The sequence below is a fragment of the Alexandromys fortis genome, unplaced genomic scaffold (assembly GCF_014885135.2).
Source record: "Alexandromys fortis isolate MF-2015 unplaced genomic scaffold, M_Fortis_MF-2015_v1.1 scaffold_55, whole genome shotgun sequence".
Taxonomy (NCBI): domain Eukaryota; kingdom Metazoa; phylum Chordata; class Mammalia; order Rodentia; family Cricetidae; genus Alexandromys; species Alexandromys fortis.
In genome coordinates this window covers 4,130,415-4,147,263 of record NW_026067936.1, presented here as the reverse complement: position 1 = coordinate 4,147,263, position 16,849 = coordinate 4,130,415, and the positions used below count along the sequence as shown (strand labels likewise).

Sequence of the window (16,849 nt, the reverse complement as noted above, 5' to 3'; positions counted from 1 at the left end):
ATCGCATATTTTCACAGTGCTCATTCTTCTCTATTTGCTAAAACACACTGAAGAGCCTCTAGGCATATCTTTATCCTGGTTACCCCTCATTCCTGCAATGTTTGTGCCTAAATATTTTATTTTTCAGTATAGAAGTGACATTTTTTAAGAGTTTGCAAAATTAGTATTTTACTTGTTTTTCTTTGAAATTATTCATTGAATTTGACTGGTTTCTGGCCCTGGAATTTAAAGGGGTAAGCAGATATTGCATTGTTGATTTGCCTATTAACAAGAGGGGAAGTATATAGTGACCAGAGCGGTAAGACAGGATGTGAGGCATTCTAATGGAATCACCACCGAGTTTCAGCTTGCAGATATGTCTAAGATTATAGGGAGGATTGAGGTAGACATCATCTTAGTAGTAGTGCATGAGAAAGTCATAGAAATGGTGAAGGGCTGGAAAAGGTGGGCTGAAAAAAAATAGGTCATTAAGGTTTACAGTATAGTTCTGAGTCAGTGAGCTCCCATTAACTCAGATCAGCTGTTTCAGTGGGTTTCCCCATCATGGTCTTTACCCCTTTGTTTATATTATCACTTCTCACTCTCTTTGACTGGATTTTGGGAGCTCAGGTCAGTGCTTTGTTACGGATCTCTGTGTCTGCTTCCATCAGTTGCAGGATGAAGGTTCTATGATGACAGTTAAGGTAGTCATCAGTCTGACTGCAGAGCAAGGCCAGTTCAGACACTCTCTCCACTATTGCTTAGGCTCTTAGCTGAGGTCATCCTTGTAGATTCCTGGGAATTTCCCTAGTGCCAGGTTTCTTGCTAGTCCCATAATGGTTGCCTCAATCAAGATACTTCTTTCTTTGTTCTCCCTCTCTGTCCTTCCCTCATCTCGACCTTCCTGTTCCCTCATGTTCTCTTCCTCCCCTCTTTCTCCCCTCCTCCTTTCCTCTGCCCTCCTTTCTTCCCCACTCCCACGTTTCCAGTTTTCTCATAAGTTCTTGTCTATTTACCCTTCCCAGAGGATCCATGTATGTTTCTGTTAGGGTTCTTCTTGTTATCTAGTTTCTCTGGGGCTGTGGACTATAGGCTGGTTAACCTTTGCTTTGTATCTAATATCCACTTATGAGTGAGTGCATAAAATGAAGGGAAGGTGAAGTAAGAGGGAGGAGGGGAGAGAGTGGGAATGGGATTGGTATGTAAAATTTCAATTAAATACAATCAAATATTTTTTTAAAAATGTTTACTGTACAATGTTAAGATGCTTGAACACTAACATTTGAAGGGAAAATTCATTTCTCACTTTTGCAACCAAAGAAGATCAACTTAAGATATGAGAAGGACAATATTTTTGGGTGGCATATTACAAACATAGAGACAAATTATCAAGTAGAATGCAAAACTGCAAACTCATGAAATCCTGAATGTAATAAAAGGTTTCAAAACATTTAACAATACTAACTCAGAAAAATATTTAAGAAAAAAATAATTGGAAGAGGGTAAATATAAAGTTGGACCCCTAACAGCTAGACACTGCTTTCTCTTGAAACACGATGAGAATTAAGTGACACCATTGCTGCTTTCTTTCCCCTTTCTCCTATCTCCCTGTGTTGGTAAATTTTATTTAACATTTCTCATGAATGTGTGTTTCTTGTAAAAAAATAATTAATAAACTATATGATGAATAGGTTTCAGTTCATGCCCATTGTACATAAGTGAAGCCTTACCCCCAAAACAATTTATGCTGAAAAAAACTATAATTATAACCAAATCAGAAGAAAAACCATCCAAAGGTTATCAATTCAAAGAGTATATAAATTTGGATTTGCTCTTGTCAGCAATTGTGTTTGCATGTAACTGAAACTGATCTATAAATATGAAATGTATTCTTTTGGTTATGGATACTAAGACAAGCTGTTTTATTGCAATATGTAAATTTCTGGTGCCGTCTAAATATCATGGTTGACTAGGGCCGCTGACTTAAGAAGCACGTTAATCAAAACACAAATTATATAGATAATACCTACAGACTATTTCCACAACATATTAAAAAAAATACTATCTGTTTTTACTAGACCAGTTTTTATAGACTTTGTCTTTGAGAATTCCATACATTGGGCTCTCATCATCTTCACCATAGCTCCTCCCAGATCTAGTCCTATACACCTCACTTTGTGTCCTTTTTTTTTTTTTTAATTATGTTCAATTTGTGCTGCCCGTGTATTCTTGGGTCTATGGCACTCCACGGGTGAGGTGGGAGTGACTTCCTGCTGCTCCTTCTACACACGGGAGTGTGGTCAGTATACCTGGGTCTGCACTTTGACAGAACACTGACACCGCCTCTCTCAGGGGAAGACAGGGCTTCCTGCCCACCTCCCTTCTGCATGCTAAGATTCATTTGGCCTTGCGCTTTCACAGGTTTCGGGCATTCTGTCATAACCTCTGTGACATAATACATGATACTCCTAGGACGCTCAGCACTCCTGGTCATGCCTCAGCCTCCCGGTTAACTGGATGTGAATGCACAGATGACTTTGAGGAAATGCTCAAGAAGACGTGCATCCTGGCGTCTAATACCTGATCTCAACTTATCACTAGGAAACATGTGGATTCCAAAACTGGGACACAACTGAGCTGATCCGAAGTGCGCAAGTGGAAACTCTTCTTGTGGAAAACCAAATCTTAATCAGCAAATAACTCAGTGTGTTAGATAATCATGCTGAAATGATATTCACATTTCATATATTTAGTCCTTCCACTAAATTAAAGAAGTATATTGTAGGGAATAAAAGACTGGACATTTTGAATTTCATAAGCGCTCGTTTCAGGGAAATAGCTACTGATAAATGTACCTGCCGTGAGTGATTCTTCCTGCTTCACTGTTGAGTCTTCCATTAACACTAAGTCTTGATTTTCAATGGCATCCTGCATGAGTTTGAAACAAGATGTTTGATGGTACGCCTGTACGTCATATAGTAGGACGTTAAGGATACAAAATAAGAACATTTTTACCTTTAATTCAGAGTATTCAGAATGAAGACCTGGAAAACCAGACACTTGCAATTAATTGCAGATTAGCATGACAAAGTCAGTCAAAATTTCATGTAGAAACAGTGTGAAAAATAATCACCAGAGTTATCATTGGGACTATTTCTTTTAAGATCGATGTTTGATTTATCCTACTTTGCTTGCTCTGTTAAACTCTTATTAGGAGATAAAGTAAAAGTCAAGCACAAAATGAGGTTTTTAACTTTGATGAAATGAAACTTTTTAAAGTGAGATTCCGATTTCAATAAACACAGGTAAATAGAAAAGACTCTGGTACCGATGCCAGTGTTCCGCTCCTAACTGATGGAGGGAAAGGCGACCTCTTCCATGAAAAGTTATTATCTAACCCAGATGTTAAAATGAACAGCAGCTGACACTGGAGATACTGCCAGTCGAACTTTCAGAATAAGAATCTGTTTTCTCCACATTATTAATTCAGGAAGGAGAACATAGTCATAAAATCTAGGGAAATACACAAGTCAATGTTTTGTTAAAGAAAGCTTTCCAATTCGAATAACCTCCATATTAATGGTAAAAATAATTATGCAATCAGTATTTCTCCTTTGTTGGTAGATATGGATTATCATGAAGACTACATTTCTTTTTTTCCATTCTGGTTACAATACAACCCCCTCTTTTTCTTCATATGACAGGGTTTTTCTGTGTAGCTCTTGTTTTACTGGAACTTGCTTTGTAGACCAGGCTGGCCTCAAATTCACAGAGACCCACCTACCTCTGCTTCCCAATGTTGGGACTAAAGATGTTTTTAAAAATACCCTACATTTTTAAGTAAATATTTCGCATAAGGTCTGATCAGTATCTAAAATGTAATAAAAATCCCTAAGAAGTTTACAGTAATAAAACAGGATTGTCAAATAAAAATAAACTGAATTTTCACAAAATTAGCATATACTAACCTAACCAATTACCTTAGTAATCAATACAACAGTCAATATAATGTACAGTCCTGGTGTGCTTTTTTCCAAAATTTTATTGGCTTGTTGTATTGTGTGAGTAGTCTCTTTGCTTCGAAATTATGTCCTGAGTCATTGGGATCTGACACCAGAATTAGAAACATGTAAACAAGTGTGTCAGGGATGGATGGTCCTTCAGAAGAGTCTGGACTTGACTCCTGTGGAATCAATTCTGAAAGATGGAGGGAAGACCCAGGGCATGAAACGCTATAGCAAAGAAGCGTTAAATAGCAAGAATATCAGTCTAAAGATAGTCGTAATTAGTAGAATCAGAGTACCTGATAGTAGCTGGAAAAAGCTGAAAATATAGTGTTCAGCAGGAGTCGCATTGTGAAACCTTTATGTGAAGCTTAAAGTTACACGGTGTAATTCTAAGGAGCATGGACAGTGATGTTTGCAGCTGAACTTCACATGCATCTTTGCCACTAAGATACATCTTCCTGCATGGCTAATATCCTTCCATCCTCTAAAATAACTATTTCTGCAGTCTCTACTCAAACAAAACTACCCGATTTTTCTTCATGTCCTTCCTATGCTCTTGGATGTCTTCACTTTTATTTCAACCCCACTGTTACTTCTCGTTTTTTTAATATTCATCACCTGAGAAACACTTAATAATGTAGCTCATCTCCACTTCGGAGTGTGGCTCTCGATTTAACCTGTTTTCCCAGACTTGGAGAAATATGGTGCTCATATGTCTGCAGGTGTATAAGCAATTGAGTTGAAACTTTCAGCGTCATCCTCAAGAGCACTCTCCACTCCTTTGAAGGCAGAGTCTCTCCTGCCCTGGGGCTCACCAATGAACCCAGGCTGGCTGGTGAGTGAGCTCCAGGTAGTCTCCTGCTCCTGCTTTCCTAATAAGCACATGTGACCAGGCTTGGCATTTCTATGTGAGTCCAGGGGTTCAAACTCACATCCTTACTTAAAATTGAAAAACATTACCAACTGAGTGTTTCTCCACCTCCCTCCATTTAAAAATAATAGAAGTTAAATATGTAATAGGTTATGTTGGGGTGGGTAGGAAAATATCTCACTCCCTCTGTCTTAAGAATTGTCAGGTAGATTTTAATTTTTTTTCAAGTGTGTGTGTGTGTGTGTGTGTGTGTGTACAATTAGCACATGTGGAGGTCAGAGGTCCCAGTTGCCTCTCAACTTCCACCTCATTGAGCCAAGGCCTCTCTTTTTCTTTCAGCTGGACAGCATGCTAGAGGAGAGCTGGCTGGACACTGCTGGCTGATTCTCCTACTCTGCCCTCCCATTTTGCTGCAGATATACACCACCACATGAGGCTTCATACATGGGTCCTTGGGATCCGTCTCGAGTTGTCAGGCTTCAGTAGCAAATGCTTTTATAACAAATCTCCCTGAGCCTCTTGAATGGAATTTAATCAAACAGAGTTCTTACCTTTCTCTTGGTCACTTACTGCATTGACTCCTCTTTCATCTTCAGCCATGGATGAATGTGCAGTGCCCATTGGTTGAGGTTGCTTGAACATATTTTTAAATTAGTGTCAATATTAAGTTGCATAAAGATTTCCTAATCGATTTTCAAAAAAAATTAATTTCTATTTTAAAATTAATTGTATTCAAAATGAAACAGTCATGGATGGAAACACAATTTAATGAAGATGGAAAGAAGGAAGAAGGAAGGAAACTAAGGAATAAAAGAAAGAGGGACATGCACTTCATTGGAAAATATATATATTTAAATCAGGAGACCCGAGTTATTCTCTTATACCTATAACTACCTATTGAATATTCACTAATATTGTATGCGACCCATTTGCTAACTGAAATTGATTCAGTCAGCCACTGACTGATTGAAATTTATTCTTTGGAGGATAACACCAAAAGTCACATTCTATAGTTATTATTCTCCTTAGAGGCAATAGGGTGGGTGACATGTCTCTCAGATAACAGAGATGCTGACAAGTAGAGAACTAAATGAGGCATCGAAACTTTAAGTTGTGAAATACTTAACAATAGGTAATACAATTTTGAGTCACTAAGATAATAATTCCTCGGCGTGAATTAAATTCAGGGGAAATAGCTCTCATGCTGCTCAAAATTTTAATTTCTGACTGATATAACTCAAATTTGACTGCCTTTAACATGTGAAGACATTAAAAGACTGAAAATTACCCAAACATGATCTTTTAATTGAAACAAATCCAAGGATAAAGTTTATTTTATGCCACTATTGATTCTAAAACTAGTGTGTTGCCTAGCTACATAGTTTGAAATTAAATATTAAATCATAGTCTGATGATTCTCAATGGAAGTCAAAAAGTAACTACATATAATCCATGAATTCAGCATTTGCCAGTGAAAATCTTAAAACAAGAATCTATTTAAATATGTATGTACCTTTAGGTGTTCCCCTTCATTGTCATTAGGCCATTCTTGTTCTTCCTCTGATGATGAGTATACGTCTGATTCTGACAAATCCATATAATTAGTTAAGATAAACTACAAAGACAATTTGATAAATAAAATACAGAGAGAAAAATCTAATAATTAGTGCTAATACAAAATAGGCATTCGGTTACTAATTTAGGAACTTTGATTTAGTCACATCACTGGAGGAGAACTATTTTATCAATATCAACCTACAATATCAGCTACAACCCTGCAGCAACAGTGACCTGCCTGCGGGACATACAGTGGCACAAATATTATGAGAGAAACCTACCACTTTCTGATTGAACTTAAGGCCCACTCTTGGACCCTCAGTAAAGAATTCAAAAATCTGAGATTGGAAGGCCATGGGTCTAAGAGAAAACCTACTGGTACTTTTCTGCTAAAGGAACATGCAATAAGATGACTCCTAATGACATGATGAGGTCACCATAGAACAGTACTTCCCTCAACCCTCGTCAGAAAAGCTTCTTCTTGTAGTGGGTAAGAACTGACCTAGAGAAGCACAACTGGACAATGCACAGTGAGTGAAAGATGTGGGAGCCCTCAGTCCTAAGTGGGGTGTCTTTATCAAGCCCCTGCCCTCAGGACTCAGGGGTCTACGCACAAGCAGATGTAGAGAAGGTGTAAGGCCGGAGCAGACGGGTGATTCCGAAGAGAAAGCATCTTTCAGGTGCAGCGGGACTGAAACACAGATGCGCTCACGGAGATTTGCGCAGCATAGGTAAGACCTGCGCAGATTCAAACCAGACACAATGCCAGAACTACAAAGACAGAGTGGACACAAGTTCCCACGCCTAGCCAAGAAGCTATTTGCAATCGCTACCTTCTGACAAAGGGGAAATCACTCACTCAAATGGTATGTCACCAGAGTGGCAACCACACTCTAGGGACAGTTCCATGCCCATGAGTCAGCACAAAATAAACTCCATATTTTTTGGTGGTGGGGGGGGGGTGTTCTTATTTGGTTTAGTTTTATCTTGGCGTATTTTTTGTCGTGTTGATTTTCTTCATTTGTTTATTTTGATTTCCTTTTCATGGTTTTTATATTTTAAAAAAGGGGAGAACAAAGTTGGGTGGGTAGAGAGGTGGCAAGGATCTGTGGAGTCGGGGGAGGGGAAATACACTAATCTTCACCTGTTCACTTTAAGGTATCATGTATATTTGGAGGTAAGATGAGTTTTTTGGAAACAGCAGAAAGATGGATTCTGTTTCGTAATTAGTTCAGTTAACCTGTATATTTTGATGGGGAAACTGAATCCATTAAATATTTGAAGTTTCTTTGAAAGGTGTCTGTTGATTGCTCTCATTTTTTGTTGCTGCTGCTGCTATTGTTTGCTGTGTTCTTGGTCCTACACTCACTTAGGAAATAGATCAACTATCAGAAGCTCCAATATGTCACTTCTACAATAAGTCAGTTCCATGAATAAGGCCTGTACAGAGCTCAAACACGCACGCACAAATTATTCTACTAAAGAAAATGGACACACCAGGAAGTAGCAAACCTGAAACATAAGAAAACCAAATGAGATCATACCGGGCACTCCTCTCTAATAGTCCTACTTTACCTTTCAATACTATGATTGAACAAGCTATGGAGGAGGGATCTGTTTCAGCTTATACTTCCTACTCTATCACCAAAGCAGGAGCTCCCAGCAGGACCTGGGAGCAGGAACCGAAGCAAAGAGACCACAGAGGAAGGCAGCTTACAAGTTTGCTCAGCTTGCTTTCTTATACAACACAGGACTGCCTGCCCAAGGGTGGCACCAATGTAGTCATTAATTAAGATGTTTCCACAGACTTGCCAACAGGCCAACCTGATAGAAGCACTTTCTCAACTAAAGTTTACTATTCCCCCAATTGAATTCTTAGTGTACATAGTGTACTTAGTGAACTAGTCAGATAGCTCAGAATACCTCATACATGTGCCATATCAAGAAAACTCTAGTCTCTGCACCGTTATTAAGCAGGTACCTCTACAAACAATATTCATCTAAGTGTTTTTAAACTATGCAAAATCCATTGACTTTTGCACATGCATGCAGGTGTTCCGTAGGAAGCATGCTGATTCAGAAACGCGAGTTTTGAGTTCTGACACTAAGCTATAGTCAGAAATGTGAAGAGAGTATGTTAAATTACTGAATAACTTCCTGGAAAGATAATGACAACAGTGACACTTCATTTGTACCAAATCCTCACGTGAAAGTTGAAGAGCAGGGGAATGACACTTCAAAGACCATGTGCATTCTGTGTTTTGAAGCATTTTCCCAGACAGACGGCGGACTGTACCTGGGCCAAATGCTTTTACTTCTTTCCTTGCTGGTGCTTTGCATGGAAGAGGAGTTTTCATCTGTACAGGTTTTAAAACAAGACATGTAATAGCCGTTGTGGGACTGTATAAACAGTTCAGTGGTTAAGAGCATTTGCTGTTCAAACAGTAAGACCAGAGTTGGGAATCTGATACCCAAGTAACAAGCCAAGCATCCACCAAACACATCTAAACTCATCCAGTGCCATTTTATGGCCTCTATGCATGCATAGGCAAATCTACAACCACACACATATACACATACCCTCAGGTGGATAGACAAAAATAATACATCTCTTTAAAAGTAACATTTGCTTGTTATAAATAGTATGAATTAAATGATGCAAGATAAAATCTAAAACGTATTACCTTCCATTGAGCATATTCTTCAAGGGAATCTAAAGAGTCAGAGACATATTATTTGTGAGCATGATAAAGTTAAGTATACCTTCCATATAAAATTACTATAAAAATATTCCAGGTTTCTAGCTTTCAAAATATTACTAATTTTAGTTTGGAGACATCCCTTTTGTTTTTCTCTTCTAATTGAAGGAAAACAACCTACATCAGTATGGCATTCCTAACTGTTGGAAGACAAAATGAAACTGGGATTATGGGATGATCTTGTGACCCAAAATTATTTTTAAGCGCTGACTGTAGGAAGAAGCAGAACGGCTGTTTAGCAAGAGAGTTCAGCATCATTCATGCCAGTATTGAATGAGAGTTTGCCATGACCTTCATATATGATAAACTTTGGAAGCTCAAAGAAGACTCAATGTTTAGAGAAAGGAGAATCTGCGCTCCTGAAAACATTGCTCATTTTTGCGTGTGTGTAAACTACTTTTAGGACCATGTTTCTGGGTTGCCCCTAGTTTTCACACCTGAAACATTTTTAGTGAGCACTTTGGAAATAGTGTGTGAACCTAACCACGTGGTAGGAATAAGAAGTTGTTAGTGCTGGCTGATTGCCAAAGTTTAAAGATATCCTAGTTTTACAGGCTAACAGGAGATATTACTAAGGTGTTCCATGTGAAATGTAGCCATGTTTACACAAGACACAGTCCTGCCACTGTAGTGCATGGTTATCACTGGATTATACCAAACCTGCGCTTCTACAAATTGGCTTCTTTCTTCATGTGCATCCCACTCTAGATGGGAAGTTAACATAACCAGGGCCTTTGCTGCCTCCGTGTTTTCCATGGTCAGTGGAGAACTGAGTGCCAGCCACCCGCCATGGTTTTCCCCCCTCGCTCTTCTTCCAATAATCTATATAGGAAAATATTCTCTACTTGAATTTGGAGGATAGCATGAGAAGCTCATGTGAAATGAGTTGACTACTCCCAAGTTCCTCATCTGTGACTGACTCTACATGGGCTTCCCAACCCTTCACTGTCTTTCTTAATCGTCACTATTCCTTCCGGTTCTCCAAAATCCTGAGAGGAAAATACCTCATGATTTAAATCATCGTTCACTCTCTCAGTAATATTCTCAATTTAACCTGCTTTGAAAAATTAAGATCTAATTATTGCCACTTAAAATACCCTGAAAATGCCTTTATTTTCAATTATCTACGCCAACAATGACCTCTGAGGTATTTAGCTCAATACAATAGTAAAATATATGAAGTTTTTTATTATTCTCTCATACAATACATTCCAACTACAGTTCCCCTCCCTCCAACTCCTCCCAAGTCTCCACCTATTTCCCCTCTCCCCAGATCCACTACTCCCCTATTCCCCCATCAGAAAAGAGTAGTCCAATATCAACCAAACACAGCACAACAAGTTACAATCAGACTAGGCACAAACCCACCTGGACTTTTTTTCTTAAGAGGGAATGAGAAACTTCTGAGCACTTGGAAAATCTTAAAATGTTTCCTACTATCTAGGATAATTTTATGGCATAGTTTACCTGATTTGAAGGCTGGCGTGTTCTTTGTTGTCGATGCTTCTTTGAAATCATCATCTTTGATTTCAATAGGAGTCTGGATGGGTTTTGAAACAGGACACTTAGTAAATATTGCATATGTCATCCAATGTTGATGCTCATCATCCAAGATAAAGTACAATCGTGATTACCGTCAATTGAGAATGCTCCTCGTCAAACTCTAAAATGCCAAACGGACACCAGTCAATCATAATGTTATCAAACTGAGTCCTCACGTTTTCCTTTAATAATAATTAAAGGGGGGATTGGGCAACTTTTGGGTTGTTTTCTTGTTTTCTGATTGAGGCAGCTATGTTAAAGAAATACCATGAATAAAAATAAGAGAAGAGCTTTCAACAAATATTTTCAGCGGAGATTGTGAATCTACTGACTCTACCAGAAGCAGAATTGGCACCCATGCCAATGTGGCGAGCGCACTGATGGATGAGGAGAAAAAGGACCTTTAAACCAGAGAGCAAAGCATGACTCTGTGGACACTGGACTGCCAAAGATGTGGGGAGAGTGGGACATCATATATGTCACTAAAATACTGTCAACAGTTTGGATCGGTAAGGATGATATTTGTTACCTTCTTCAGTTCACACCATAAATTATGAAGAACACACTAGTGGTAAGTTTTCCAAGAAAGTTCTCTGAACTAACTATCTTTGATGGTGTTCTTCCAAAAAATAAAAGTTACAATATTCTTTTCCTACACTCTTGTTGTTGACTGGCGTGGCTCAATTTTTGTATTTAGTTTAGATATCTTGGTGTATTCGTGTGTGTGTGTGTGGTTTTTCGAGACAGGATTTCTCTGTGTAGCTTTGGCTGTCCTGGAACTCACTCTGAAGACCAGGTTGGCCTCAGACCTACAGAGATCTGCCTGCCTCTGTCTCCCGAGAGCTGGGATTAAAGGCGTGCACCGCCACCACTCGACCCTAGTTTACATATCCTACTGCTTCTCAATCATATGAGAAGTTATGTGAACCACATGTGCAGCATAATGTGCAAGACATCAGTAGTGAAATGTGATTATCCAACGGAAATGTAAATTGACTTTTCAGGTAAATAGATAAAATAAAATAAATAAAAAGATAGTAGAAGCCTGTTACATGTGAAATCCATGTCGTATGTATTAAACAAGTATAGGGATATTGTAGTCCACTTCTTAGACATATTTAAATACTGGAAGCTTAGTTTATGTTTCTATAGCATCTATAATGCCGCTCCATGATTTAGCTAAACTATTCTCATAACTTGCCCTCTCTGCTGTATATAAAGCCTCATTTCCCATCACTCACTCCCTCCAATCACACTGTTCTTGTTTTGCATTCTCCTTCCATCCTTTCCTTAATCTCAGAATTCCTTGGGTGCTAGAAAACCCTGTAATGTACCTCATAGTCCAGATCTTTCTGTAACACATTAAGCATGTTGCTAGAATTTGACGTTATTCAACTTGCTATTTAAATTTCTTATTTCTTACTAAATACTTATAATACTTTTAGTATCACGTGGCAGTCATCTGTTTTGAATAAGTAAGTCATCACATAGTTTTCAAAATAAAATTCTATTCCTACCTTTCATTTGTCCACTGATATTAATGTTTCCCATTTGATATCCTGTACCAGATAAATGGCCAACATTCTTTTGTGGAAGATGCTCCAAGGTACTCTGTTAAAATAAGTGTCAATACATTACATAAATGTCTCGTAGCTGCCTTCTGAGGAAATATCTCTTTTTCCAACTTCAAAAGCAATTAAACTAGAAAATAAATATAAGTTGTACAGACAGTAAAGCCCTTGATGAGGATGTTGTATATGCTCTTTATATCAGTTTAATCCTTTTCTGTCATTTGGTTGCAAACTGATCATGGAAAGCCAGAGGAAGCAAATGTGTGTATACAATAATGGCTAATCTGCACGTTTCAATAAGAATTAACTTCTAAATACCTAACTCTACCTTGCATTCCCATGAAAGGAGAATTCTCAAAAATACTTATTTAGGCAAATTTTATTGAAAAATAGGACCACTAGCTATAAAGTATAATGTTTAACATTTAGAATACTTCCCCGATGATAGAACTTGTCTTAGAGGCAGAAGAAGACATTTTTACATAAAAAGAATTCCTAGCTTGTCGTGTTAGGTATAAACAAAACACTAAAGAAGTTGTTTAGTATGGGTAAACAATCTTTAAATCATGTAAGTTTTTGTATAAAATGGTTACTGTTAGAGAAATGCTTACATGAGTGTGTATATGTTGATATTAGGATAGTTACACCAGCTTATTTCTCAGGTCCATTTGATTGGAAAATCTTCCCCCAACTCTTTACTCTGAAGTCTGTCTTTGATGCTGAAGTGTGTTCCTTGTAAGCAGCAAAGGATGAATTCTGTTTTGTATTCAATCTGTTAATCTGTGTCTTTTAATAGGAGAGTTGAGTTCATTTATATTAGGGGATATTAATGGCCAGTGATTGCTAGTTCCTGTTATTTTGTTTTTGTTGTTGGTGATGTTATTGCGTGTGTTTTCCCCTTCCTTGAGATTTGCTGCTGTGAGATCATCTATTGTCTGTATTTTTTTGGATGTAGCTAACTTCCTTGGGTTGGAGTTTTCCTTCTAGTACTTTGTGTAGGGCTAGGTTTGTGGCTAGGTATTGCTTTTTTATTATTTTTGTTTGTTTGTTATTTTTCTATTCATAAATTTACACTTCCTCCCCTCCTCCCATTCCCCTCCCGCTCCCCCACTCATCCTCCGCTCTCCCCCTCCCTGCTTGAGAGATGCAGAGATGGTTCAAGATATGAAAATCTGTCAATGTAACCCACCATATGAACAAAATGAGGAAAAAAGAGCACGTGATAATCTCATTAGATACTAAAAAAGCCTTTGACAATATCCAGCACCCCTTTATGATAAAGGTCTTGGAGAGAGCAGGAATACAAGGAACATAGAATTAAACATAATAAAGGCAATATACAGCAAACCAAAGCCAACATCAAGCTAAATAGAGAGCCATTTGTGAACCCAGCTTTCAGTTCCTCTTCCTTCTCCACTGAATGTAATAGATGCATGGTTAAAGGGGTGGGGGCTGTGCATGGTGACGTGGGTAGGGAATTGGGCTGGGTCTGGAGGGAGTTGGTGGACTATGATCAAAACACATTGTGCAAAATCTCAAATGACAATTTTTTTCAAGTTTAACTAAAAATTAGTAGGGTGTATAAGAATATTTTAAAGTTTTGTTTCATTTTTTGTTTTGAGGGTTTCTCTGTGTAGCCCTGGCTGCTCTGGAACTTGCTAGGTTAAATTTTATAACAAGGGAAAATATTTTAAACATTCACTATTTCGTTAGAATTTATCGATTCTAGCAAGTAATCTAAAAACTTGACTTCATGTGGCTGATGCGATACTACTAAACAAAGGAAAGCAATACTGTGTGACATTTAAAATTAAAGTTTTCATACCAGCAGCTGATTGTTTTCACTTTCATCGGGAATATCTTCCTCCACTGATATCAATTCTAACTCTGGTTCTGTGGGCAAATACATTTATTTAATTAAATTACATAGACTTCATAGAAAGCAATATTGTCTGCATGTTAAAAGGACTGTTTAAACCACTTAAAAACAACATTGCGTTGTTGCTTACCAAGTAGAATTACAGTTAAGGCTATCTTGAGCTGGAAGTTTCTAGAGGGCTAAAGCGATGGTTCTCAACCTGGGGGTCATCGGATATTTCCTCATAAACAGCAGAGGGTGCCATACATCTTTAGGATTTGTACATCCACTCATCCACTCAACCTAAGCGATTAAAGCCTCCAGAAACAATTTCCAAAGACACTGGCAGCGAATAAATTCATAACGCACATTAATTTTTATCTTATAATGTTGCATTTTAAACCATCTGCTAAGCATTTTTGATCACAAAATGACAGCAAAGTCATACATTGCTGCCTGTGGTCACACGGTTTCCGACATGTGAAAATGTTTGCGCCACGGTCGGGCACATTTTTCTTTCCTAATGTCAGGTTAGTGCACCGAGTCTTCCCTCACTTCGGCTTTCAGCTCTCGGGGGACTGTAAATTATTCCTCCCACGTCTCCCTCTCACCGCAGCACGAGAGCTGTCAATCTTTGCCATTACCCTTGTAGAGTCAGTTTTTTTCTTGATTTTACTCAATAATGATTTTTGTATTCTGATAGTAAGTGGCATGAGGTTTTGCAGAATGGAAATAAAATATTAGAGATGAATTTTTCTCTAGTTTGTGGGTGATTTGACAATTAAGAGGTAAAGCATAACGGGACTTTGGGGGGGGGAGGGGATGAAAGGAAGAAAAATGTTAAGTGCAGCCAAGACACTTTTTATAAGTATCTTTAAAATCTAAAGTCAATCATGTGAAATTGTAATTAGTGATTTGTGTTTACAAATAGGACACGTGACTGAATAATAGGACTAATTTCACAGATACAAAAAAAAGGGAGAAAAAAAAAACACTTTAGATCCAGACTTCAACATGGGCTGGATTCCCCTAGTAGGAATAAAATTGCTTTTCTTGATTTTGATATGCTACTTTCTACACACTGGTCTGAAACCTCCTGGGCAAAATGGATGTCTAGTTAGAGTCTCTCCGGACCTAGGATTGCAGGCATGCAGCACTGCACCCGGTTCTCCAAACAGCATCTTTAAACTGTGGAGAAATCACACGAGTATCGTAACCTCCCTCTGCAAATCCTTCTGGCAGAGACCCCGCACTGGAAGCTTGGGACACTGAAATACAAAAGTGGAAGCACCTCATTGAGCATACACTTAAAATTTTTATCTTGCACTCCTCATAAATACTCTTTTTTAAAAACATGGGTGCTAACATAACATTTGCATTTATATCAAGTCGTACTGTCAGCTTGGGGGGAACAGAATCAGGGTGGCACTTTCTGCAAGCATTTAATACATTTTATTTCTATCTAAAGTGATCCAGTTTGCAGAATGTACCTGGTAGGAATGGGAGCAGCTCTGTTTTTTCTATTGTTTCATTTGTAACAGATTCTCTGGCTTCAGTGGCCACAGATTCTCTGACTTCAGTGGCCACAGATTCTCTGACTTCAGCGGCAGACTAAATAGGTTTTAAAGAAGAATATTTAAATGTTATATATGTCGCAGGACATATTTAATGATTCATGGCAAAAAATAAAAATCTTATTACCTTTGAGGACAAATCTTTCTCAGTCCATGCTAAAAAGCAAAAGGAAATATAATTGTTTCCATGCTTATACAACACCAATCATATGCTCATAAAGAATGAGGACAGAGCTAAATTCTCATTCTTAGCTTTCCAACTATTACTCTATGATTTGAATATTTGGAGAAATATTACAAGTCCGGGCAGCAACACAACTGGAATATGCTAAACAAAACATATACTCATCTCTCAAGAGATGGTTCAGTGTTTAAAAACACTTCCCTCTCTTCCAGGGAACCCAAGCTCTGCTCCTAGTGCCCACCTCAGGTGGCTCACAATTGCCTGGGGCTCCAGCTCCAGGGGATCAAATGCTGACCCCCCTGGTGGCACCCTCACAGACAGACATGGTAGACATTCACACAGACACACAGATGAGAACAGAAATTTAAGAATGAGTAAAATATACTCAGAAAAATATCTGTGCAAAACGTCATAAAAACAGCAATTTTTGGTATGGCACAGAAGAACTCATAAAGTTTATCATTTCCCATATTAGAACAGTGTGATGCTGTGTTAACTGTTTGAAGGACAGCTAATGTACATTAAATAAAACACATTCGGAAAGGCAAATCTCACGTGTTTTATCTCCTGTGTAACTTACATATGTATAAATGGCATAAAAGTAGAGATAGTATTATTCTCGGAGAAGAACACCAAGAGAAGGGTTGAGGCAGGACAAGAGATTTTCATGGGGAAAAACATGAACACAGTAGGGATGTATTGTGAAAATTCTATGATTAAGCAAATTCTTTTTTCCCTGAATTAAAAATAGTTGTAGGGTCTCAATTTTCTCCCCGGCAATTTTGTCTACTTCCCTTAGCCAAGAGGATAATAACTATATGTTTTTTCTTGGGTTCACCTTCTTGTTTAGCTTCTTTAGGTTCACCAGGTATACACTCCGTGACCTTTATTTGTGGCTAGAAACCAATTATGAGTGAGTACATCCCATGTTCATCTTTTTGGGTCTG

General features: G+C 38.2%; 1 protein-coding gene across 1 annotated transcript in view; it reads right to left on the bottom strand.

The window, feature by feature from the left end:
• Potea (POTE ankyrin domain family member A) overlaps positions 1 to 16,849 on the bottom strand; it is a 77,556-nt gene that overhangs the window by 44,871 nt on the left and 15,836 nt on the right. Inside the window, exons 9-18 of the mRNA XM_050146738.1 lie at positions 15,635 to 15,755; positions 14,112 to 14,173; positions 12,233 to 12,326; positions 10,808 to 10,836; positions 10,641 to 10,713; positions 10,542 to 10,554; positions 8,695 to 8,814; positions 7,029 to 7,185; positions 5,409 to 5,490; positions 2,835 to 3,023 (exon numbers count right to left, since the gene is read on the bottom strand). Coding sequence (XP_050002695.1) covers positions 2,835 to 3,023; positions 5,409 to 5,490; positions 7,029 to 7,185; positions 8,695 to 8,814; positions 10,542 to 10,554; positions 10,641 to 10,713; positions 10,808 to 10,836; positions 12,233 to 12,326; positions 14,112 to 14,173; positions 15,635 to 15,755 — 940 coding nt within the window. The remainder of the gene's footprint in view (positions 1 to 2,834; positions 3,024 to 5,408; positions 5,491 to 7,028; positions 7,186 to 8,694; positions 8,815 to 10,541; positions 10,555 to 10,640; positions 10,714 to 10,807; positions 10,837 to 12,232; positions 12,327 to 14,111; positions 14,174 to 15,634; positions 15,756 to 16,849) is intronic.